The 23,756-nt window shown below is 38.3% G+C and overlaps 2 protein-coding genes across 3 annotated transcripts in view; both read right to left on the reverse strand.

Annotated features, from left to right (window-relative positions):
- Positions 1-1,632: 1,632 nt before the first annotated feature.
- Positions 1,633-6,351, reverse strand: LOC308660971 (uncharacterized protein C3orf62). Of its 2 annotated transcripts, XM_081315621.1 has the most exons (4): positions 5,811-6,351; positions 3,330-3,424; positions 3,155-3,179; positions 2,559-2,689 (listed from the first exon to the last, which is right to left on the reverse strand). In XM_081315621.1, the coding sequence occupies exons 1-4, from the start codon at positions 6,305-6,307 to the stop codon at positions 2,686-2,688; spliced, it is 621 nt and encodes a 206-aa protein (XP_081171747.1). In that variant the 5' UTR covers positions 6,308-6,351; the 3' UTR covers positions 2,559-2,685. The 2 variants fall into 2 exon arrangements, with proteins under 2 accessions (XP_081171746.1, XP_081171747.1); XM_081315620.1 differs by lacking the exon at positions 3,155-3,179 and having other exon boundaries at positions 1,633-2,689.
- Positions 6,352-10,123: 3,772 nt separating this feature from the next.
- The window catches only part of USP4 (ubiquitin specific peptidase 4), a 56,930-nt gene continuing 43,297 nt past the window's right edge, over positions 10,124-23,756 (reverse strand). The window contains exons 15-22 of the mRNA XM_081318323.1: positions 23,087-23,175; positions 22,278-22,487; positions 22,114-22,184; positions 20,368-20,483; positions 18,721-18,870; positions 17,476-17,579; positions 12,078-12,166; positions 10,124-10,446 (exon numbers count right to left, since the gene is read on the reverse strand). Coding sequence (XP_081174449.1) covers positions 10,327-10,446; positions 12,078-12,166; positions 17,476-17,579; positions 18,721-18,870; positions 20,368-20,483; positions 22,114-22,184; positions 22,278-22,487; positions 23,087-23,175 — 949 coding nt within the window. The 3' untranslated portion in view covers positions 10,124-10,326. The remainder of the gene's footprint in view (positions 10,447-12,077; positions 12,167-17,475; positions 17,580-18,720; positions 18,871-20,367; positions 20,484-22,113; positions 22,185-22,277; positions 22,488-23,086; positions 23,176-23,756) is intronic.

Genomic DNA, 23,756 nt, shown 5'->3' on the forward strand with positions numbered 1-23,756 from the left:
GAGAATTGATGCCCATGTACTTGTTGAATTATGCTATATCAGTTCTGTGCATCAGCAAAATAACAACAAGAAACAGTTCCTCGCAACTGTGAAATGGCAATGCTAAAGTAAGGAAAATGAATAAATCCATGGATCACATTGTCCCAATGGAAACCTCTGGGGATGCATGTTACATTTAATATTGTTCCCATCCTTTTTCTGTCACATACTAAAAATTGGAATGAGAAGAGACCTCTTTTCTTTGTTCCTTAAGTCTATTCAATGTTGAACAGCTCAGGGAGGGGGGAATTATGAAGAAAGTGAGGTTTAAGCCATTCCTCCTCTCAGATTGTTCAGCTTATTGCAAAAAACATTTCAGGTAATATCTTGGTTCTGATAAAGGGGGATGGAGGCTTGGACATGGCCTATAGACCAGATATTTCCCATTGCTGTCTTAGAGGGGGAAGGATATATATGCACCGTGAAGCCCATATGAGCATCCCCACACTTCATTTCTTCTGCTGTAGGCAGGTTTCTCTGTTTTAGATTCACGAGCTTAATTCTATCTCATATCTCACATATGAAGATAATTTGTTCTGTAATTAAGGTATGAAAATTGCTTGTTTTATTTTATTTTCAGGCACTCAACCTCTATCTAGTTTAGGCTTCTTTAAGTCTATTTTATGCAACCAATTTTTTCCCCAGCAGTAATGCAAATTGATTTGTATCTCAGTTCCCATTAACTTAAAAAACACCCAGGAACTCTTTTTTTCATTGCACGTCTGGGTTGATGGGTACAGTTGTTTATCTGTTTCAGATTCATAGCAAATGCCATACTTAAGTTGCACTTTAATAGTACACATTTCATATGATATATAAAGAAATTCATTCTATGCTAGTGTGCTCATATCAAATAATTATATGTCCTTATATCAAATGATTTAAGAAGACCTTGAAGAAAGTGGCATTCTAAAGGTTGAATATTTACTGAGAAATAATAAATATATCTGTAAAGTATCTGAAGTATAGATAATTATGTGTAAAATATCCATCTTCCTGATGATTGTAAAGCAAATCACTGCCATGATTGACTCAATTTTACAGCCTTTTTTGTGGTGGTGATTAAGCAAATGCTGTAGTCATAAAGCCACCACTCTAGTTAGTAAGCAAATGTCACAATCATTAAGTGAACTCATTGTTCAACTATGGGGTGTTTTTGCCAAAAACTGGAAATAAACACCAGGTTTTGGCAAACCTGTCATAAATTGTGGTCATGTGACTGTAGGATGCTGCAAACAGCCATAAATACAGGGCACCCAAAATGCAGTTATGTAACTGGGCGCACGCTTATGTATCTGTTAGAACTTCGGAACTGGGTTGTATCTTTGCGGGGGGATGGGTGTCTGCTGGAATTTTGAGCGGTAATTAAATGAGCAGTGGTATGTCAAGGACTTACCTGTATTTGTTTTTTATGAAGAGTGGCAGGTCACAAGGAGTCAATTGCAGCAGATGCCAGCTAGAAACCAAGCTATAGGTAATGGACTGTATACAGGATTCTTTATGCCATAGAAAATTAAGTAAAAAATATATGGGTTTTTTCCATTCTGGATATGGATAACGCTAGAATTATGTATTCGTGTAAACATTCACTGGTTCACTTGTGGACATATTTTTAATGTAACAATGTTTCCAGTAAAATTATGCTGGTATTTGTTTATGTTTCTTAAAAAGTGGAGCTTATTTGAATTGCTGAAAATATGTCTATTTTTGGCAAAGACAAAATAGATTAAGTACATAAATACTTTTTACAATCATCATCATCTGATAAAGAATACCCTGCTGCTTACAGTTTCTTCCATGGTCAATAACAGTATTTTATCCCTAAAAAGGCTATGATAATATGTGAAAGCTAAAAACCCACCAAATCTTTAATTTCATTCCAAATAATTTTTTTAGGCAGTTTGGAGGGTGGAGGGATGTTCTTTTTAAACTATACATTTACAATCACAATGGATTACACATTTTTTCCTCCTTTCCTGTCTGACATGAAAGCAGATGTGTGGCTTGCTTCCCCACAGAAAACTATGGCGTAAATCATCAACTCTAGATGCCCAAAATCCTACCATTAAATGAATCTTCAGATGTAAGAAATAGATATTTCGTTCCACCACCAGTCAGTTTTGTTATTAGCGGTTATCTGTTCTGTGTTTCCTTCTGTGAAATTCATCCCATGATTCACATCTGTTTTTTCTGGTTTAAAAACATGCGCATCTGCTGCTTGGCAAAAATTTGCAAGTAATCATGACTTAAATAATTATGTCACAATCTGGCTTATATGCAATATCTTTTTTGCAATGGAAACATACATTGAAGGGCAAAGCTAAAGCAGTAGCATTTGATTTAACTACAGTTCATTACCCTACAGAGAAGAAAGAAAAAACTCCTTGCAATATTATAAGTTGGCTTCTTTAATTGTGTATCTGGCAAAGGGCAGGATTGCTTGCATGGTTTAAAAATGTTACTACCAAATCTTAAAATAGCTCACACTTTACACCACCTGCTTAGTGCAGCTGGTGCAAGGTGGAGCTGTTCAATCTGTATTCTTCTTCCATATCCAGCAAGGTTTCAATGATAGCTTCATCTTCTGGGCTGTGTTCTAGGACCTTTCTGAAATTGTTCCTCTCAGCCAGATGGACAGCTGAGGCTTCATCTACAGAAAAAAAAATGCATAAAAGGCTAGTAATTTGCTCCAGATCCTTCAAAACATCAGAATGATGTTTACTTTGCTCATTCTGAAGAAGCTAAAGAGTTTCAAATTGAATTCCAATTGTCCAAATGTGAGAATGTAATCAAAATTGTTTCTGCCATAATTTGTATTTGGTATTCATTTTTCCCCTTAACAATTATAATAGCTCTTCTCACATCTATTGTAACAGTGTTTGCTGTTTCAAATATGGATGGGATCTATTTTGAGGGCTTGCAGGATTGTGAAAAGCTAATGAACTAGAGGCAAGAATCGTAACACCCGCATTTATGAAAACAGAAGCTTCTAAAGGAAGATGCCTTCCCATCACGTATTTCTATTTTCCCACTTTTAAGGCTATGCTTTTCAAGCCGATGCAAAGTTAGCCATTGCTACTTTTCAGAGCATAGCTTTTTAAAAGCAATTACTTACCTTGCATTCATTTTGTGCTTGACATCTGTATTAAAACAATATAAATTGATAAATCTGTACAGTTTAACTGCAGAAAACCTGATGCACATATTCTTGTTTCTTTAAGCACACAGTGCTAATTCCCTCCATAGAACCAATTTTAAAAGATGTATGGAATAGAGGAGAAAATTCTTACCAGCAGACATATCTTCTTGATCCTTTGGATTCTCTGGAGGAACATCACAGGAAATTATGTTTGTTTCTGACTTCATGGATCGTTCATCAGTTTTGCTGAACAGCATAAAAATACCTTAACTGAACACTAGATCAGGAAATTTCCCATTGTAAGAGAAAATTTGAAAACAAGCCAACCAATTTCATAAACTAAAATGAAATTTATCCTAGTATTCAAACAGTAGAGATGTCTCAATTTTCAATTATGCTATCCAAATTCACTTAGTATAGCTATTTTTATACATTAAGGCATAAGCACATTGAATTTGTGCCTAGTAAGGTGTAAAGATGTCTCCCCAAACATTTCCCAAACTACCTTTTCAATGTCTTAAGTTTTACCATAACACAGTTTTTAAGAACTGCATCACTCTAAAAATAAAAGCTTTTGAAAAAAAGCAATGCATCTTAGTTTGAGTTTGAGATCGGTCATTGTGAATTCTGTTGATCTCTATTAAAACACAAACCAGACAATCTTTGCCTCCACCCCCTTACCACAACACTGTAAACAAGTCCCTGCTCTATTGTTTTTTAACATATAACTTGCTCTTTGGGTAATGATCATAATGAAGGTACCTAATAAAAATAGAATACCATATGTGATAATTGAAAAAAATTATGATTGTGCCATTTATTTAGGGGCCTTTTGACCTCTATCCTTCAGGCTACCACCAACTACCATATACCATATTTTCCGGCATATAAGACGACCCCCGACTTTTGAGAAGATTTTCATGGGTTAAAAAGTCATCTTATATGCTGGAAACCCTATACCATTTCAGATAAATGACTGTCCAGTCTCTTCTTAAAAACTTCCAGTGCTGGAGCATTCACCACTTCTGGAGGCAGGTTGTTCCACTGGTTAATTGTCCTCACTGTCAGGAAGTTTGTCCTTAGTTCCAGGTTGCTTCTCTCTTTGGTTAGTTTCCATCCGTTGCTTCTTGTCCAGCCTTGTGCTTTGGAGAATAGCTTGACTCCCTCTTCTTTGGGGCAGCCCCTGAGATATTGGAACACTGCTATGTGGACTTCAACTCCCAGAATTCCTGGCTGACTCAGGAATTCTGGGAGTTGAAGTCCACGATCCATAAAAGAACCAAAGTTGCCTTCCCCTTGACTAGACATACCAAATTCCAGCAACTGTTCTTTGTATGTTTTATCCTCTGGCTAAATCCGGCTGCAACACAAGCCCGATTCAGCCCTGTCTGATGCAGATGGTGCAAAGCCGCCCTTTTGAAGCCCAAAGGGGCTTTTCCTTCCACCCACCCTTTGGAATACACACAAGAGCTGTGTTAACATGACGCACTCTTCCAGGCCAGACTCTGCAAACGGCACGCCAGAAGCTGCAACCACCGCGGGAACTCCAAGTGCCTGCCTTTCGGCAGCCTGCACAGCCGAGCGTGATACGGCTTTGAGAGCGCATTTGCAGATGGAGCAGCCGCCGCGTCTGGAGCCAAGCCCTGCCCGGGAGGCGGTTAGCCAGGCGGGCCCGGAAGACGTGCTGGAGAGCCGGGCTTGGGGTGGCCATGCCGAGGCCGGCTGGCAAGGGCCACCGCGTGGGCTGCGGGCAAGAGGGGCGCCAGGCCACCAGGTACCGCTGTCCGGGCTGCAGGGAGAGATAGTGGGTAGCAGGGCGTGCTCTGCTTATGCTCAGATGCCGCTTGGGTGAGGGTGAGGGGCTTCCTGCCGCTCCCGAGGTCTGGCGTTTGCAAGGGGGAGGGGAAGGGGCTTAGAGGCTCTTGGGGGTGGGAAGCGAGGGTCACATTGGAGGGGGGATTGGACTAAGGAGGCTTGAAGTTGCTTTGCATGAACGGGGGCACTCGATTGATTTATGTACCCGTATTTTCTGGTGTATAAGACGACCCCCGAATTTGAGATTTTCATGGGTTAAAAAGTTGTCTTATATGCTGGAAAATACGGTAATGGGTGTGATCAATTCCATCTTGTATGCTATGGATGTCCACATTTCACAGAATAAGGAACATTGATTCAAACGACTGGACATTTTTACCTCCATGGAACAAGAGCACACTCTGGAAGTTTTGAGCTACCTGTCCTCTTAAAGATCTTTTGCAAAGCCTACCTTCTTAAAATAGCATCTTAGCGATCAAAATTTCATCTGAAAACTGATACAAGTTCATACCGTCTCAGTTTACAATGAATAAAAATGCATTTGCCTGCTGGTAGGAGACCAATATGGAGTTTACTCATTTTCTCTTGGAAATATATTCCAGAGCTGATGAGCTCTGGAATAGCAAATTTTGACCAGCAAATTATTAGGTTATGGTATATGTTTTGATTTTGCTTTGCATTGTTTTTTTACCATGCGAGCTTGGATACCAAAATACCTGGAGTCAGCTCTAGCATCTCCCCTGGAACCAAAATCATCAAAACAAATTCAGATGCTGCTCATAATATTACAAATCAAGACTGTGATGGCAAAGCATACCTTACTTGTCCTTTCTTCCATCTCTCACTGTCTTGTAGGCTGATAAAATACTGCTTGTCAGCCATAAACATTGGTGGGTGCAACCATATATTTTCCTTGCTCATCAATGGTTCCCGTTTGGTACATGGAATACTGGAGGTTACCGTCACTGGAAAGAGATTTGACCTAAGGAAGGGATTCTCTTTTTCAGGAGAAGAAACTGCTGAAGATGGCTGGGGGCAATACACAGTAGGAGATATTACCTCTCCCTTAGAATTAAAGATATCTGCATTAGGGGGTGTAGAAAGCTGCACTATTGGCAAATCACAGTCCTGGTTGTTGCTGGTATCTTGGGAAGGAAGGAAAGGAATGGAGAGATCTTCCATTGCTCGATCAATAGCTGCTGCTAGCTCCTTACGGCACCTACTTAACTTTTCAGACATCTCACCTGAAAGGGAAAAATAGCTAATTGTCCAGAAGTCTGATTGCTTATAGAAAGTTGTAACTGGAGCAAACATGTAGATATTTAAAGGTAATATTCCTCTGCCAGACCCTCCTAAAACTTGTAGACTTGTACTCCTTTGATTGGTCTTTCATCTTTAAATATAAAATTGGGAGGATTTACACCTCACACTAAGCCATGGGTTTCAACACAATAGTAAACAAAACCATTTTGTCAATGAGGGTACGATGTTATTTTAGCCTAAATGCACACTGCATTTGGAGACAGAGACCATTTGGGGTTTGTGCAAACCACACTTTATAACATATAGGCTGTGAACTGCAACAATTGATTTATAAAAATCCAAATAATAGCAGTTTGGGGAGCAGATAACTTACAAACCTTCATTGAACAGAGGTAGTGCATTATTAACCATACCACATAGCCATACCACATTCATGTTGGTACAGTTGTTTAACTATGTCTGAACCAGATTACTTTGATCTCTTTCCTCCTATATTTGGAGGATACCCATCTCCCTCATAAAATGATTTGCTGAACAGCTATGACTAAGTATGAGTGCATACCTTTACAACAGATCTACTTCTGAGTATAGTATAAACACAGAGAGAAATTTTAGTTTGCTCTAAGTCTACCTAAAATACTTCTGGAAGTTAATTCAGAAAATACAAACTTTGACCAAGAAATCATGGCTTCATATTTTCCATCAGGCACTAAACCTGTTGAGACAGCCTGACTCAGTCATTATCTATCAGACTATTATAAGGAGAAAGGAAAAGAGAAATCATAAACAACCATCTCAGCAATTTTGGAGAAAGATTGATCATAACGTATTAATGGCACATCTAAGCTTTGTGCATATTTTAACAGTTCTTTTTTTAAACTGCTCATCTACAATTTATCTTAATATTGTGTTGCCTCAACAATTTTATGTCCCAAATTCTCTTAAGGTTTTTAATAAACTATATACAATCTTTCCTGAAATTTTGCTTTCTCTAGAAATCCCATAATCTGTTAAGATACAAATATCTGTCTAAGCAACCTGCTTGTGACAATATCATCAAAATGTGAAGGATGCCTAATCTACATTAAGGGTCTAATAAGCCAGTTCCCTTATTATAGAAATTTAATAAATAAATATATATATATTTATATATATTTATATATATTTATATATATTTATATATATATATATATATATATATATATATATATATATATATATATATATATATATATATATATATATATATATATATATATATATATATATATATATATATATATATATATAAAATCCAAGTTTCGTATCCACCAGACCTGTTTATCAAGGCTTCCCAATTGCAAGACCACTACAAGATAAAAGAGCAATTGCACAAATCCTTTTTAGCAAGAAAGTCATAGGCTGAATTGAAAGCCTCCCAGCTAAGAGTCTGGTGCCCCTCCTTTCCCTGTGGAAGGTTTCAACTGTCACGGAATCTTTGCTTCTACTAGAACTTTCCCCCAAGATGGGACTTGCAGTTTTCAAATGACTATTATTAATAAATTTATATTAATTACATATTATTTAGTTAGTAAAGGAATTATTTTATTTGAATCTGATAAACCTAATCAGGACTGATCTGGATGAATATTAAAAAAGAAATATTGTTTATAGTTTGTCCCAGTGCTTCAGAAATTACAGCTCAACATTGTAAGCCTACTTCAGACAATCATTTTCATTAGTCATTTTTTCTCCATAAATGGCCTGTTAGATGACAGTTTTTAATCTGTAAAAGGATTGTCGATTCTTCCTAGGAAGTGAGATAAATAGACTTAAGCCAATCCAACATTCTTAGTAAGATTAATTTCCAAGAAATGGAGCATGAAAATCATCCCTTAAAGGCTAAGAAATGATGTATGAATTTACAATTCTAGCTTTGTAAGTTACTGGTATGTGAATACATAAACACAGCACCGAGGCTACCACTTTATTCCAAGTTAACAGAAAAAAGCTGCTGTATCGTTGGTACTGTTTGATAGAGGCATTACTATTCAATCAGGTAATGTCTCATATCCTAGGATATGCTAAAAACCCTCATTCTCCACCCAGAAATACCAGAGTACATACTTTGTGCAATCCGTTCCTCTTTATTTTATTCTTTACCTTTACACAGTAAAACAATCCAGTGCTACTCTAAAAGTAATTTTGATACTATACAGAATGTACACACCAGCTAGGTTTCAACCTGGACAGAGGCAAATCAAGATTTCTAATACCATTTGTACAGCATTTAGAAGAAACTTACTTTGATGTACTTACTCTCTGATCATACTTAAAAACAGTGAAGATTTTTGCTTCAGTATGCAACAGAAATATATAAGATATTTAATTATATATTGCTTTTTGCATTTAAATATTTCACTCTCCAAATGTTACACTTAAAAGAAATAACCCAGAAAAAAGCAAAACCATAAAATGTGATTTGACATTAAGCATTTAAATAATTCCAAGCCCTTTTCTCTGCCCATGTGCAAGAAAAAATATGCAGTTGAGATAAAACCTCAAACCAGTTTAAAAATCTTGAAGCATTGGCAACTCAACCAAATAATCATTTCAGTGCTTTAGAAGAATCACCTGCAGATCTATATACCGGTAGTAATCATTGGGAGATTGTCAGTGAACAGTATATAGCTGACAACAGTGACTCTTCCTCGGCTAAAATTTACAGAGAATACTTGATCACATCTAATAAATTCTGCTAAAATAGTGTTGGATCACTGGTGTCTATAGCCTGTGGGATGTCAGACAAAGGTCTATGTAAAATTTGTGGAAAAAATGATTCTGTTTTGAACGAATTCTTGGAACATAATGCCAACAGCAAAAGGAAATAATTTCATGAGTTATTAATATGATTTCAAAGCTATTTCCATTAATAACAAATTCTTCATTATATGTCATTCCTGGGGAGCATTCAAAACTCTCTTAGTTTATATAGATAAGCTACTACCAAAGTACATTAGGGCTTAGTGAGAAGGATATGGATTAAAAAAAGAACAGCAAGACGATTTTTCTTTGGTAACTTTTAGTTCATGTGGAAATGAACAGAAGGGAAATTACTCAAATAAATAGGAATAAAATACCTGGAAAGAAAATGAATGGGTTCAAACGCATCCAAAGTAATTGGATATTACTGTGTGGCATTCTTAAGAGAAAAAGATTAAGACCTTTATATAGTGCTGATAATTGCATAAATGTGAAGAAAAGGTGTCAAATGAGCATAAAGAATTGCTACCAGATGAATATGAAGAAAAGGATTTCTGAACATTGCTACAGGAAAGAAATACTATCTGTATGTTACTTCTAAAGGATTGCTTTACTGTCATTGATCCTGAAAACATGGAAACTATTTTTGAAATACTTCTTAGGTAATTTTTGGGTGGGAGACTTTGGGCTAGGACAGGGGTAGGTAACCTCGGCTCTTTTATGACTCATGGACTTCCAGAATTCCTGAGACAGCATAGCTGGCTCAGGATTTCTGGGAGTTGAAGTCCATGAGTCATAAAAGAGCTGAGGTTGCCTACCCCTGGCCTAGGAGAAATACTTTCTCAAAAAAAAAAGTCTGATCAACATGTCCAAAAGGGATTGACACAATGTTGTGGTAATATGTGCTAACCAAGACTGAAGTTGGTGTCTATATGTTGCACTTCTGCAGCACTCAGATGTCTCCCAGATTGTATACTTTTCACAATGCATGAAACTAAATGCATTTCTTTCATTGAAGCCCAATTTGAATTTGCAAACCAACACAGCCATTTTTTTCTTAACATGCATTGCTCCAGTCATATAGCAGCTCTTAATCCCATACAATCTTCATAATACAAAGTCAGATTTAGACAACAACATTTTATTGAACAGTTAAGATAGAATTTGATTAAAAACTCTTAGGTTAAAGAATATGCCCAAGTTTGCCATCTTATTGCTTCCTCTATTTATTTTTCAGTGCTGAGGCCTCCTGTGCTGTCCAGTAGCCCTACAGGGGTTCAAAATAAGTCCTCAGATGCATTGTCATATTAGAGATTAACCAAACAAATTCAGTTAGTATCCATGCCGTCACATTCTTCAGATTCTGGTTCCATGCTTGGGCAAAAAGAATGGCTTCCCTTGAGCTTGACATCTCTACGTTGGTAAAACAGTACATATGCTGCCTTTGTCTGGAAGAAAGTGATTGAGAAATATATTTAAAAAATCAATACCTAACAGAAAAAATGTAATCAAGCTAGCCTATAAAGCCCCAGGACTCGAATCTCTGAAATATATACATACCTACATAGAAGTCTTGACATCTTTTTCAGAAGCCTCCTTTAAGTGCCACCACTAATGAAGTGAGGCTATCCCCCCCCAACCAGGACCAAAGTCCTTAGAATTGGAAGGACCAAGGAGTTATTGATAATCTTGCTAAGGTTGTGTTTGATCCTGCTGCTTCCATTCAGAAAGATCACCCTATTGCAATCCTCTTCCTTCAAGGTGAGTGCCATCCCAACCAGTTACCAGAGCTGACGAAGAGCCCTTCTGAACAAACAATAACTCTACCTTCCTAGGGTTCAATGTCAGCCAAATCATAACGGCCTCCTGCTACCACTGACTAAATAATCATGGACACTCTGCCTTCATCTCCCAAATTTTGCAGAGGGTTTAGAGTTGTATAATGGTTTATGAATGCTGCTGAGAGGTCAGATAAGATCAGAAAGGATACACTCTTCAAATCCAAGTCACAACAAAGGTAATTAAAGAGAGCAACAAATGATGTCAAGCTACAAAATCTACTGTCTTTAGGACCGCTCTATATTTCTAGCTTGTCCACAGTTGGGGGGAGGGGGAGAAGAGAGGAGAGTTTGGGATCCACAGGTGTTCCTTATCAAGCGAGAGCTGAAGCAGTTGAAGCTGCTGGAAGATTTATTGGACAATGTAAAGTGAACTGGACTGTCAGAGAGGGGAGGGAAAGTTTAACTCTTTTAATTATCTGTTTCCCACCATATTCTCAGAGCTAATTTCCTTTCTATCTTATCATTTTGCTAATGCCTAATAAAAGTTTAGATTAGAGAATGCAATGTCTCTGGTGTTTTGCTTCACTGGGCTTCTCAGCCGGAACTTGACAAATGACATTTCCATCTTATTATTGGACTGAATTCAGAATGAAAAAGGTCTATGCAATCTACAGTATTTCCTGTAGGGTTCCCTTTAGCTGACTTTTCAACAGCTTCTTGACAATCTTCCCCCCAAAAGGGAGATCAATATTGGAGATTGTATAGTAGTCACTTAAATCATCGCACATGTTTAGAGCTTAGTTTGAAGAATTGCAGCTAAGCTCATGTTCCTAATGGGTTTTAAATGGATTCTGCTTTCTGTAGAAAATAATTTGTAGTGCCATTTTGTAGTGCCATAAGAGCCTTGGTGGAGCAGTGGGCTAATGCCTCCTTAAGTAACACCAGCTGCCTGCAATTAGTGCAGGTTCGCATCCCACCAGGCTCAAGGTTGACTCAGCCTTCCATCCTTCCGAGGTAGGTAAAATGAGGACCCAGATTGTTGGGGGCAATTAAGCTGACTTTGTAATAATGCTGCTTGGGGTGTGTGTGAAAGCCCTAACAAGCAGGCATATACATAGAATGAAGGCTACTGCTAAGCTTGTAAGCCGCCCTGAGTCTTCGGAGAAGGGCGGGATATAAATGTAATAATAAATAAATAAATAAATAAATTTTAACTTGCTACTCTGCTGATTTAACAGCTGCACTTGTTAAATTCCAGAAGATATCAGGAAAAGGTTTGATTTATTTGAAATATTTACCACTATTTGTTCTTCAGAAGCTGGAGATACATTGCTGTCATCAAAGTAGTACCATTTTCCATTGATTTTATTCTTAGCATAAGCAGTATCTGCCAGGAAAACAAATGCAAGGGAAAAATGTAATGACATGCTTTAAAAATACAGTCTGAGTTTTGCAAGCACAGAGTCTCTAACATCATTAAAAAAACATAAAGGAATTCCTTTCCTTTTACTGCAGTTGGCAAATATGAATAAATAATTATATAAATTATATCTATCTCTCTATCTCTCTCTCTATCTCTATTTATTTATATCTATCTATATCTAAATTAATAATAATAATAATAATAATAATAATAATAATAATAATAATAATAATAATAATAATAATAATAATAATAATAATAGTTGTAAGGGACCTTGGAGGTCATCTAGTCCAACCCTCTGCTCAGGCAAGAAACCCTATACCATTTCAGAGAAATGGCTGGCCAGTCTCTTCTTAAAAACTTCCAGTGTTGGAGCATTCACAACTTCTGGAGGCAGGTTATTCCACTGGTTAGTTGTTCTAACTGTCAGGAAGTTTCTCCTTAGTTCTAGGTTGCTTCTCTCCTTGACTAGTTTCCATCCATTGATTCTTGTCCTGCTTTCAGGTGCTTTGGAGAATAGCTTGACTCCCTCTTCTTTGTGGCAGCCCCTGAGATATTGGAACACTGCTATCATGTCACCCCTCACCCTTCTCTTCATTAAACTACTACACATACCCAATTCCAGCAACCGTTCCATATATGTTTTAGCCTCCAGTCCCCCAATCATCTTTGTTGCTCTTCTCTGTACTCTTTCTAGAGTCTTGACATCTTTTTTACATCGTGGTGACCAAAACTGGATGCAGTATTCCAGGTGTGGCCTTACCAAGGCATTGTAAAGTAGTATTAGTATTTCACGTGATCTTGATTCTATCCCTCTGTTAATGCAGCCTAGCACTGTGTTGGCTTTTTTGGCAGCTGCAGCACACTGCTGGCTCATATTTAAGTGATTGTCCACTAGGACTCCGAGATCTCTCTCACAGTTACTACTATTGAGCAAGGTACCACCTATACTATACCTGTGCATTTGATTTTTCCTGAGTAAATGTAGAGCCTTTTTTCACAATTGAATTTCATTTTGTTAGATAGTGCCCAGTGTTCGAGTCTGTCCAGATCCTCCTGTATCTTAAGCCTATCTTCTGGAGTATTGGCTATTCCTGACATGGAGGAATCGGACGATCTTGAGCATGTTATCTGGACTGAGTTCGATCCTGTTTCCCCTGATGATGTGGACAGGATCATGGGGAGGCTGAGCTCCACCATCTGTTTGTTGGATCCGTGCCCCTCCTGGCTGGTTTATGCAGCTCGGGAGGGGACACGAGGCTGGTTCCAGGCAGTAATAACTGCTTCTTTGAAGGAGGGTGTCTTCCCTGCCACCTTGAAGGAGGCGGTGGTGAGACCCCTCCTCAAAAAGCCTGCCCTGGACCCGGCTGTTTTAAATAACTATCGTCCAGTCTCCAACCTTCGCTTTCTGGCGAAGGTTGTTGAGAGCGTGGTGGCACATCAGCTTCCTCTGTTCCTGGAGGAAACTGATTATCTGGACCCGTACCAATCGGGTTTCAGGCCCGGGCACAGCACGGAGACGGCATTGGTCGCGCTGGTGAATGATCTCTGGCAGGCTCAGGACAGGGGTTGCTCCTCTGTCCTAGTCCTATTAGATCTCTCAGCGGCTTTCGATACCATCGACCATGGTATCCTACTGTGGCGTCTCAGGGGGCTGGGAGTGGGAGGCACCGTTTTACGGTGGTTCTCCTATCTCCTGGGCCGCTCACAGTCGGTGTTGACGGGAGGACAGAGATCCACCCCGAGGCCTCTCGTTTGTGGAGTTCCTCAGGGGTCAGTTCTATCGCCCCTCCTGTTCAACATCTATATGAAGCCGCTGGGCGAGGTCATTCGTGGTTTCGGGGTGGGGTATCATCAGTACGCTGATGATACCCAACTTTTTTTCTCCACCCCGAACCAACCCAGCGATGCCCTCGCCGTGATGTCCCGTTGCCTGGAGGCGGTCCAGGTCTGGATGGGGAGAAACAGGCTTCGTCTCAATCCTGCCAAGACTGAGTGGCTGTGCATATCGGCATCTCGGGCTAACCAAACTATTCCACCTTTAACGTTGGGGGGTGAGGTGTTACCCCCCGTTGATATGGCTCGCAACTTGGGCGTCCTCCTGTACTCACGGCTCAATTTTGATGATCATATAGGAGCCGTGACCAGGGGGGCTTTTGCCCAGGTTCGCCTGGTGCGCCAGTTGCGACCCTACCTGGACCGAGATGCCCTACGCACAGTCACTCATGTGCTCGTGATCTCCCGACTACTGCAATGCTCTCTACATGGGGCTGCCCTTGAGGACCACTTGGAGGCTTCAACTGGTGCAGAATGCGGCCGCGCGAGTTGTGATGGGGGTTTCCCGATACTCCCATGTAACACCTCTACTCCGCGAGCTGCATTGGCTTCCGGTTGCCCTCCGGGTGAGATTCAAGGTGCTGGTGATGACCTATAAAGCCCTGAATGGCTTGGGTCTGGGATATTTGAGGGAACACCTGCTGCCAGCATCAAGTTCCCTTCGTCCAGTGCGCTCCCACAGGGAGGGTCTTCTCAGGGTGCCGCCGGTTAGATTGCCGGTGGGTAACACCCAGGGGGAGGTCCTTCTCTGTGGGTGCGCCTGCCCTTTGGAACCAGCTGCCCGTGGAGCTCAGGACTGCCCCTGACCTGCGTTCATTCCGCCGGGACCTGAAGACTTGGCTCTTTGAGCTCTCCGGCCCAGGCTGAGAATTTTTAACTGGGGTTTTTATTTTCAGGGATAATTTAATCTTTTAAATTGTTTTTTAACTTTTGTATTTTGTATTGGTGTGATTTTAAAATACCCTGTAAACCGCCCTGAGTCCTTCGGGAAAGGGCAGTATATAAATCTAATAAAATTAAATTAAAATTAAATTCCTGCCAGCTTGGTGTCGTCTGCAAATTTGATGAGTTCCCCATCTATCCCCTCATCCAAATTGTTGATGAAGATGTTGAAGAGCACTGGGCCCAGAACAGAGCCCTGGGGCACCCCACTACACACTTCCTTCCATGTAGATGCAGTTCCATTGAGGACCACACGCTGAGTACGGCCTGTCAGCCAGCTACGAATCCATCTGGTGGTGATGCTATCTAACCCACATTTTTCTATCTTATCAAGTAGTAGGTTGTGATCTACTTTATCAAATGCCTTACTGAAGTCCAAGTAAATTATATCTACAGCATTCCTCTGGTCCACTAGTTTTGTCACTTGGTCAAAGAATGCGATAAGATTTGTCTGGCATGATCTGTTTTTGACAAACCCATGTTGACTTTTAGTGATAACTTTGTTCGCATCGAGGTGTTTGCTGATTTGTTTTTTGATTATCTTTTCCAGAATCTTCCCAGGTATTGAGGTCAGGCTGATAGGTCTCTAGTTTCCTGGATCTATTTTTTTCCCTTTTTGAAGATGGGAACTACATCAGCTCTCTTCCAGTCCTCTGGTAGTTCCCCAGTGCTCCAGGATCTTTGAAAAATATAGTTCAGTGGTTCTGAGATAATGTCTGCCAGTTCCTTGAGAACCTTGGGGTGTAATCCATCTGGTCCTGGTGATTTGAACTCGTCTAGGCTGGACAGGTGCTCACTTACCATTTTCTTGCCTATCTTAACTTGCGTTTCTATTCTGTTTTTTATGGCACTGGTTTTGGTAGGTTGGACTGTTTTTTCCCTTTGTGTAAAGACAGATGCAAAAAACAAAGTTAAATAGTTCTGCTTTCTCCCTGTTGCTTGTCACCTTCTTGCCACTTTCCCCCACTAATGGACCAATCATTTCCTTAACTTTTTTCTTGTTTCTTATATGTTGAAAGAAGCTTTTTTTGTTATTTTTGACTTTGGTCACAAGCCTTAGTTCATTTTGAGCCTTAGCTTCCCTCACTTCATCTTTGCAGGCACGGGCTGTTTGCTGATATTCTGCCTTAGTTATGTGCCCCTCTTTCCACTTCTTATAATAGTCCTTTTTATCTTTCAGTTTATCAGAGTTCTTTATGCAGCCATGCTGGTTTCTTTTGAAAGCTGTTATTTTTCTTCTTTGTTGGTATTGTGCTAGACTGGGCCTTTATTATCTCAGTTTTCAAAATTTCCCAAGTTTCTTGAGTTGTTTTCCCCTTTAGGATTCTCATCCATGGAATTCTTCCCAAGGTCTCTCTAAGTTTATTGAAATTTAAAGTCCAAGACTCTAGTTTGGCTGTATTCTATTGCTTGTGCCTCCATAATGTTGAATTCCAATATTGCATGATCACTTCCCCCCAAGGTTCCTGTGGCTTCGACACTTTCTATCATTTCATCTCTGTTAGTGAGAATTAAATCCAATATGGCTAATCCCCTAGTTCCCTTCTCTACTTTTTTGGGAGAGAAAGTTGTCTGCTAGGTTTGTCAGGAATCTGTTAGATCTTCCACTTGGTGCAGAATTTGTCTCCCAGTTGATATCAGGGTAATTAAAGTCCCCCATTACTATTGTGATGCGCTTCCTACATACCTTAGTTAACTGACTAGCAAAAAGTTCATCTATTTCCTCTGCTTGGTTGGGTGGCCTATAGTATACACCTATGGCAATGTCATTTTTCCCCCTTTTATATTGACCCAAATACATTCAAGTTTACAGTTTTCATCACTGTTGTGCTCTATTTCTGTAGAGACAAAGTTATTTCTTATATAGAGAGCAACTCCGCCTCCTCTTTTGTTTAGTCTGTTTCTTTTAAATAAATATCTATCTATATCTATATCTAAAATTATATGTAAGAAAACCCAGCATTTTAAAGAACCATTGGTGAGGGAAGGGGAAGCTTTCCACTTTGATTTTTAAAAAAATTCACAATCATTATATGCTTAATTAGCACATTAATAAACACATTCAATAACAATCTGCAAATTGCCTAGATGCACTAAATACTTTTTCATGGGACTCTCATCAGTGTTATTACAAGCATTATTTAAATATCTGAAGGCTCATAACAATCTTTTCATTGAAGATATATAAGAAACAGCAGCTTCAGAAAAGGGGAACTTTATGATACAAAACAAAAAAGTGGTTATCTATTTAATAGACATTCTAGAGTATTTTAATTGAGGTTGGATTTTTTCCCCTTGTCTACAGAGTTGACAATTCAGTGCTCTTTTACATCACTTCTATTAGCTTTGCAGGGCAAGTCTCAATGAACCAAACCTAGGAGCCTGCAATGGTTTATATTCAGTTTCAAAAATCCCTACTTTAAACTTGGATATTGCTGCTGAGACACATTTTGAATTTTTGTGGATATAGGGGGGAAAAACAAAGAGTTACTCACAGTGTCCTACACCCAAGCCTCCATAGTGATTGGAAACAGCAATTAAGTCATATATACATGGACTTGCTGCTGGATCACAAACAAACTCAGACATGTTCAAATCCCTATAAAGAAGTCACAAAGATCAATGTTGTGGCAAAAAGACATGCTAACACCTTACAAAAAAGACAATTTATTTCCAAAACCAGTTTTAAAAGTACCCATTGTGTTATTCCACTGTTATTACCAGCAAGAGTCACAATATTGCAGATTACCCACAATGTTCCTGAAGAATTCCAAGTGATACAGTGACACAGTAGTGTCACAGACACTACTTCTCACTGAAGAAATACTTCAATATAATCATCATTTTATGGTAATCTCTGCAAATGTTTTTTTTGCTACAAACACATGAGCAACAATACTTTTCAACAGGACTGGGAAAGAGATATTTATACTAAGAGCTTATGCCGAGTTGTTACAAATAGTTACAGACAAAAGACATATAGACATTGCATGCAAGTATGATTCTTCCAAATAAGGTCAAGGTTGAGAGGAGGCAAATTCTCATTGAGATTGAAAGAAATGTTCTTAATAGCTAGTATAATCTTTCCAAAATACTTTCCCTCAAAAGTATGGCTATAGAAAACATATACTGACAAAAGCATATTTGAGTTACAGTCCTCAACAATACATGGGATCATAATGTGACCACAGACATGACTGTGTCTGTTATGAGAAACATTTAATTTTTCATTTACGGTAAATTACTGGGAGCATGTTAAACAACATTTTGTTTAATTTGTTCAATTATATTCCAAAGGTCTAAATTACTCAATTACCAGAGAATAATATAACGTAGAGAAAAGTAACATTTTGCCAAATAAAACATAAATTTAGATGTGGTCCCAAAATACTGCCAAGATGTGCTCAAGTTAAAAATCTTTACTACAAGGAGATGTGGCACTGATCATGAGGTTCAGGGACCTAAACGGTTGGACTAGTTGAACTGCCAACCCCACAGCAATGTAAAACAAATCACAGATCTCAAAATCCAAACCGAAGTAGCTAAAAGGAACAGAAAATAGAGTTACGCAAAACCCCAGGGTAGAGGAACAAAGCAAGAGCCAAGGCACTCAGGAAGATGCTGGCATCAAAATTGGCAACAGGGTACTGTAATTATTGTGACAAGGCTACTTGGACCATGTATTCATAAAGATATCAGGTCTGACCATATCAATATACTAACATTTCTGAAGATTTTACCTGATAGGGAAGTCAACTACTGTGTCAAGTTTATCCCTCCAATATCGATTGTATGAAAAGCGTTTTAAATGGACTACCAAAATGCGTGGCAATGACCAAAGATCAAATTTCTTAGTGGCTTGTTGATGTTTCTTGCAATTAGGACAATACCTGAAACAAATCAAATAGAAATTTTTTAAAAAACCAAGAGTGTTTGTTATTAATTCACTTTATTGGAAGGGAATTAATACTTATTTAATGGGACTTAAAATTCCATAGTTCTGGAAACATATAACAATCTCAAGTAAACCACATATATCTTTTGGGATCAGATTTCAGTCCACAGTTTTTCTTTATACCTTACAGGAAGAAAACCTATTGGACTGCTTAGGACTGGACTTATTTTTAAGATGTACAAAAAGTCCAGGATCTTATATGTTGCATACTTGCCTAATCATTTCAAGGAATACTACAGAAAGAACAATATGTGGATAAAGGATCCTGTACTGCTGTGAGAATGCAGAATACGTTGAGCAAAGGAAAGAAATGCATAAGATACACCACTATTCAGTGCATTTTCAAAAATCATTTTTAAGGGGAAAAGGAATACTTCGTTCTGACTACTGCTTATCCTGACTAGTTTCCCAAATACCCCAAAATAATCCCATCTAAATTGGGAATAGCATCAGAATCTACATTTACCAGAAGAATGTAAATAAGGAAGGACTTCTTCCTCAAAACCAACATATTGGCCTTGTTTTCAATAAGATAATAATTAATCTTATCTCATCTGTACTTTTGCTCTTATTGATTTTATCATGGTTTTACCAAACCTTTTTTTTAAAAAAAATCTATGACAAATGTTTTTATATTATACATTAAAATTTATGTTAATTATCAGTGAAGATTGCACTGTCTTGCATTGTGAAGCTGTCTAGAACAAGGGCTTCTTCCATGTTCGGAATATGTCTCAAATATATCACAAATGCATAGCTGTGGTGCCATCCATTTTCCTGCTGCATTTTTTAAAATTTTATACAGATCCCAGAGACATTCTTTACAAAATGAAGAGGTCATAGCTGAGTGGTTTGTTTGGAGATATGCTAGCCTGCCCAGGAAAAAAAAGTTAACAAAGAGGATTTTGAGAATTTAAAGAGAGTAGGGAGCAACCCCATCAGTTCAGCTTCTGGTACATCATCATAAGCCATTTGAGAGTGCCTGTAATATGTTCTTGAAATTCCAAATGCATTCTAAAAAGGTTGGGGATCTTTGATCTACAAAGTAGATAGTAATGGCAGAGGTATATCTAAGAAAGTAGGCCTGCTAGATCTATCAGAAATTAGAAGGAGATCACGACAGCCTCTTTATCAGATGAAGTAATATGTGGCTGAGGAAACTCTACTGTCCTGCGGCACCAATGAAAGATAATCAACCGTATTATTTTTTGCAGTGCCAACACATTCACATAAGCATGTAGATATACAGCTCCTTTCACATATATATTAAAAAACGAAGAGTGGTCACGTGTGATCATGGTTGTCTGCTTTCTGAACTAGGGAACTCCATTTGTAAGGAAGAATGGTATATCAATAATAACAGCAACATGCAAAGATAATATTCAAGCATAAACTATGAAATGCTGTCCCAAAAATAGTAGCAAAAACATACCAGGGATCATGTTCCCCAAGCGTCTCCATAGTTGTAAAAAGTTCTATACATTCTCTAAGGGCTACAGAAGTTTTCTTTTTTTGCGACTGAAACATACTGGTGTGTTTTTCAAATGCCTAAAAACACAAATGTATATTAAAGTGGAGAAAAACACAGATATTTCTAAAAAAAATAGTGTTATTTTACAGTCACCACCTTGCTTTCTGCCCTTCCCCCTTTAGTTTGTGCTGGTTTTCCTTCACTTGACACATGCAAAGCTACTGCATCATGGTATGTTTATGACAATGACAACAAATGTAAATACATACAGGCAGTTCTCATTTAGCAACTGTCTTAGATAGCAACCATTCAGTAATATAACTAATAACTGGTAGTATAAAAAATCCAATCCATGTGTGGACTTAAACCCAAATTTTTGTTCCTGACAGTAACGTATGCCAGAGAGTAACACTGGTCTCGCTACCCTAAAGAACTTTAGCTAAAAGAGACAGCAGCAACCAGCAATCTTTGCAGCATCTCTCTCTAGTCACATGGTTCATTTATGGACTGTGTTTTATGGTCCGTATCACTTAGCCACCTTTTCCCTGGAACCAAACTACTGTTGCTAGTCAACTTATGACAACAAACTGGTACTGGAATTTCCATCATAATTGGTGTAGTCATAAAGGGAAACCTCAAATGGTCAAACCTAGTTTTGCAACCATTTTTAATACAATTGCTAAGTGGATCACCACAGTTGAGCAAATCCAGCTTCCCCAATATTTTTTGCCTATGAGAAGATGTCTGGAAAGGTCACAGGTCTTGATCAAATGATGGCAAGACACTGAAGCCATCATAAATGCGAGCTGGTGGGCCAAGCACCTGGATTGTGACCGTGTGACTATAGGGGTGGTGTGTCAGTTGTTAACTTTGTTAAGTCTAGAGCAGGGGTGTCAAACTCCCGGCCCATGGGCCGGATGCGTCATCCAAAAGCCATGCCCATCCCATTGCTGGCAATGGCAAAACTGTCCAGATACATTGCGCGACATCACATGATGTCGTGAGTTTGACACCCCTGGTCTAGAGTCACTTTGTAGAGTGAGATGGATGGCATAAAAATCTAATAGATAAATAAACTTCAAGAGCGGATTGTAAGACAACTTTCTCAAGGCCATCACAGCTTTTATTTGATAAACAATCATAAGTTGAGGACTAACTGTATTTAAATCTTTATTTCTCACTTAAAATAATTTTGATCAATAACCGTGAATATGCATTCGCACTGTAAGATTCCAATCTTCAATCAGCACAACAAAGTTTACAGGAATAAAAAAGGGATATAAAATATAGATTATCTGGTCAGAGAAGCAAAAGCAAAAACACTAATAAAACACATATGTTAATTTAGGATTACAAGAAAATTATCATACTGACCGAGATTCTCAATGCCTGCGCTAAAAAAGAGCAATCTCAATGACAATGGCAAAATAAAATATTTTGGGGAAAAAACCCTATCCTATTACAAAATGTTTACTGAGCATACAGTACTCAGTAAAATATTATGATCAGATGCACGAAGCCATTCTCAATTAGCCTATCCATTCCGCAAAGCAATATTTTATGGTCATATTTATTTACAGAGCATTTTATGAAAAGCATCATCAAATCAGAAGAAACAACATAACCTTGCCTAAGCTTTTTTTATAACAGGGATTAAGAAATCCAAATGGTTCTGCCCTTTAAAAGGGAGACAAAAAGATTAATCACCTGAGCTTCACGTTCATCAAAAAGCAGCTTCCGGGTGTCAGAATCCCAATCAATAGCAACAGCTGCATAGGCTGGAAAAAGAAAAAGAAAAAGAAAACAATAGCAGCTCATAAAGTTACCACAAATGAAGGGTTTCTGCGGTGACATTTTAAAAAGATACATACAACTCAGTTTGAGGATCTTCCCTTCTGTAGTAAGGCAGTTTACTTCTGACGTCCCGTAAGAATTCACAAAACTGAAACTGAACAGCCGCTTTCTGTGATGCTGCTTCCCTTCCACCTGCTCGTCCCTGTCTTCAGACTGAGCAGCGCCTGCATCTGGTATTTTCTGTTTGTTTTCTTCACTATCCTGATGCTCCATCTCCTCAACATCACCTAGAACAAATATATTGCAAAGAGTGTTTCCTATTATCTTTCAGACTGGAATTTCCCTTTGAAACCGAGAAGCAACTGATTAAAAATTATAATTTATTTTTTATTTTTATTTAATAATATTTATATACCGCCCTTCTCCCGAAGGACTCAGGGCGGTGAACAGGGCAAGAATAAAAAATACAAAGTTACAAAAATTAAAAAAGGATTAAACATATGCCCACTAAAAACAGTAAATACAATATTAAAACACCAATAAAAACAACAATAAAAAACCCCACCAATCCCCCATCAGGCCAGGCCGGCTTGTTCGAATAAGAATGTTTTTAGATCGCGACGAAAGGAGCGAAGATCGGGCGCCATCCGGAGCTCAACCGGTAACTGATTCCATAGCTCCGGGGCGCCCACAGAGAAGGATCTCCCCCTGGGGGCCACCAATCGATAATGAAAGGAGGTGGTTATATTGAAGTTTGGACCACATTTGATGTAGTTATCAAATATTTTAAAGATCGGCCAGACTTAAATCTGTGATTTACAAAAAAAGAAAAACGGGTAAACTTGTATTATATTCTAGTCTAAGTAACTATCTTTGGAGAATTTACCTTCAGCTTTATCAGTGAAGCCATTGCAACTGTCACTGTCCAGACTCACGTCAGAATATTCTTCTTTTAAATTCATTTTTACATAGCGTCTGAAAAATAACAGCCGGTCCATTATTAGGGAATCAGGCAAACCAATAAACAAAAACAATTAGTCCCAAAACTGATAGCAATGACTGTTTATTACTCATTCTGATCACTCACATTTAAATATATATGAATATTAAATATTCATAGGTCAATATTGCTTTAAAGAAGGATGGAGGTCTTATGGACATGATTAGAACTGCAAGCAATAGTATACCATAGTAAAGCACAGTATAACAACAGAGGTATATTATAACTTCACAATAGCCCATATTAAAATTGAAATAAGAATACTTTTAAATCCGTTTTGAAAATTGAGAAGTTATATTAATACAAAAAATATCTAAGCTGCATCAAGAAATATGAAGAATGAGTGATTACATATTTTATTGGTTTATGTTAATAGCTTTTTTTTAAAGAAAGAACTTTTTCACTCCTTATAACTATCAAATAGGCAGTGTGCAGTGTAGAAATAATTCTACTTAAAAATACTAGAAAGAACTTCATGGAGACAGATCTATTGGTGACTGTTAACCATGTAAAGCATAAACATAATATAGATTATAGCCACTGAGTGTTTGCATTG

This window comes from Vipera berus (assembly GCF_964194415.1).
Source record: "Vipera berus genome assembly, chromosome: 2".
Lineage (NCBI taxonomy): Eukaryota > Metazoa > Chordata > Lepidosauria > Squamata > Viperidae > Vipera > Vipera berus.

What these genes read in the sequence shown, in the direction of transcription:
- LOC308660971 (XM_081315620.1), bottom strand. Translation starts at nt 6,307, where the DNA reads ATGTTTGCTCCAGTTACAACTTTCTATAAGCAATCAGACTTCTGGACA. An exon ending in TGGAAGAAAGGACAAGTAAG is followed by an intron (nt 3,425 to 5,810) that starts GTATGCTTTGCC and finishes TATGCTGTTCAG; the next exon opens with CAAAACTGATGAACGATCCA. An exon ending in TCAAGAAGATATGTCTGCTG is followed by an intron (nt 2,690 to 3,329) that starts GTAAGAATTTTC and finishes TTTTTTCTGTAG; the next exon opens with ATGAAGCCTCAGCTGTCCAT.